Source organism: Triticum aestivum, unplaced genomic scaffold (genome assembly GCF_018294505.1).
Source record: "Triticum aestivum cultivar Chinese Spring unplaced genomic scaffold, IWGSC CS RefSeq v2.1 scaffold256372, whole genome shotgun sequence".
In the NCBI taxonomy this organism is placed as follows: domain Eukaryota; kingdom Viridiplantae; phylum Streptophyta; class Magnoliopsida; order Poales; family Poaceae; genus Triticum; species Triticum aestivum.
The window spans coordinates 1-1,356 of record NW_025227983.1 but is presented as its reverse complement, the minus strand read 5'-3'; the positions used below and the strand labels follow the sequence as shown (position 1 = coordinate 1,356).

The following is a 1,356-nucleotide window of genomic DNA, read 5'->3' as shown; positions in this document are numbered from 1 at the left end:
GGATTATCAACGGAGAGAAAATAGTGAAGAGAAAATAGTGCAGTGACGGAAAGAGGCTAGATGTGAGACCGTGGAGGTGATGGAAAGGTGATCTGCTGGATAAACTAGCATAAAAAAAACTAGCAAGATGATGGGGACGGTTTTGCTCTGATCAGTGGCAAATCCGACCTACTTGGGAAATCGGGAGAGCACACCTGCAGGCCAGATTCTTCCAGTGAAGGTATATGTTCTTAATCACATCTCTAACCGTTGTTCAATCTTTACTATATGATTCTGAGCAAATTCTCACTGGAGTCCTCCTCAGTTTTGCGTCAGTTGTGGTGGCTCAAGCGGAAAACCATATAATTTAGTTATAAGTTCAAGAAATTTACTAATTGGCAAGGGAATAGTTAAGTTCAAATTTTAAGTTGAACACTCTAGAACTCCATAAATAGTCTTACATTTACTTTTTCAGTGGAAACTTATTCAACAATATGAGGATCAACATGAGGTTTAGTAAAATTTTGGAGAAGCAAGAAAAAACAATTGCACATCTCTTAGTGTTGTTTTCTTACACAGAAATTAAAATGCACACAGCACGTACACGTAAAAGGTAGTTCAACTTCAACTTGAACATTATAGAACCCACACATAAATAGTCTTACATTTACCTTTTTTTGGTGTTAAAATTATTCAGCAATATGAGGAAAACAAGAGGTTTAGTTAGATTTTGGAGGAGCAACAGCAAAACACTTGCATATATCTCTCAGTGTTGTTTTGTAACACAAAAATTAAAATGCACACAACACGTACACGTAAAAGGAAGTTCAACTTCAAGCTATAAATTTTGCTCACCTTTTCTCCTTGAGGAACTCTGATATGGTGTTGATGAGGCACTTCTCTGTACTTGCGCGAGAGGGCAGTACAGCTCCTATTTGTTGGAGAATACTTGTGAGAACGTCCTTTATGTTACCTCCTGGATTGACTGACACAAAAGCCCGGGCCTGGAACTTGTTTCCAATCGCGTCATACACAAGGCGGGCAAGGGTTGTTTTCCCCATGCCGGCCATTCCAACAATGGATGCCATTTTGATCTGTGCGCTCTCCTCTCCTCCTACCAGGTGCTTGATGAGCATATCCCTTGGCCCGTCCATACCAACGAGCTGTGACTTATTGGCGAGGACAAAGGGTGCCCGGGGCTTCGGCTTGCTAGTGCTGGAGACGCCATTTTTTCTTGAAAATAAGCTGCATGCAGCTTTGGTCTTCCAGTTGTTACGGAACTGCTCAGACACATCACTGGCACTTTTCTTCAGATCTTGGAAAGGGCTTGTCTGGTTGTTCACCTGTATTGATCGGGAGCGCCCAGTAATGTTCTTC

At 41.7% G+C, this 1,356-nt stretch overlaps 1 protein-coding gene across 1 annotated transcript; it reads right to left on the bottom strand.

Annotated features, from left to right (window-relative positions):
* Nucleotides 1–45: 45 nt before the first annotated feature.
* On the bottom strand, nucleotides 46–1,352 carry LOC123172919 (disease resistance protein PIK5-NP-like; the record flags this gene model as incomplete). The annotated part of the gene is made up of 1 exon (XM_044589806.1): nucleotides 46–1,352. A coding segment is annotated over one exon (522 nt), but the record flags the coding sequence as incomplete, so codon positions are not given.
* Nucleotides 1,353–1,356: the final 4 nt, after the last annotated feature.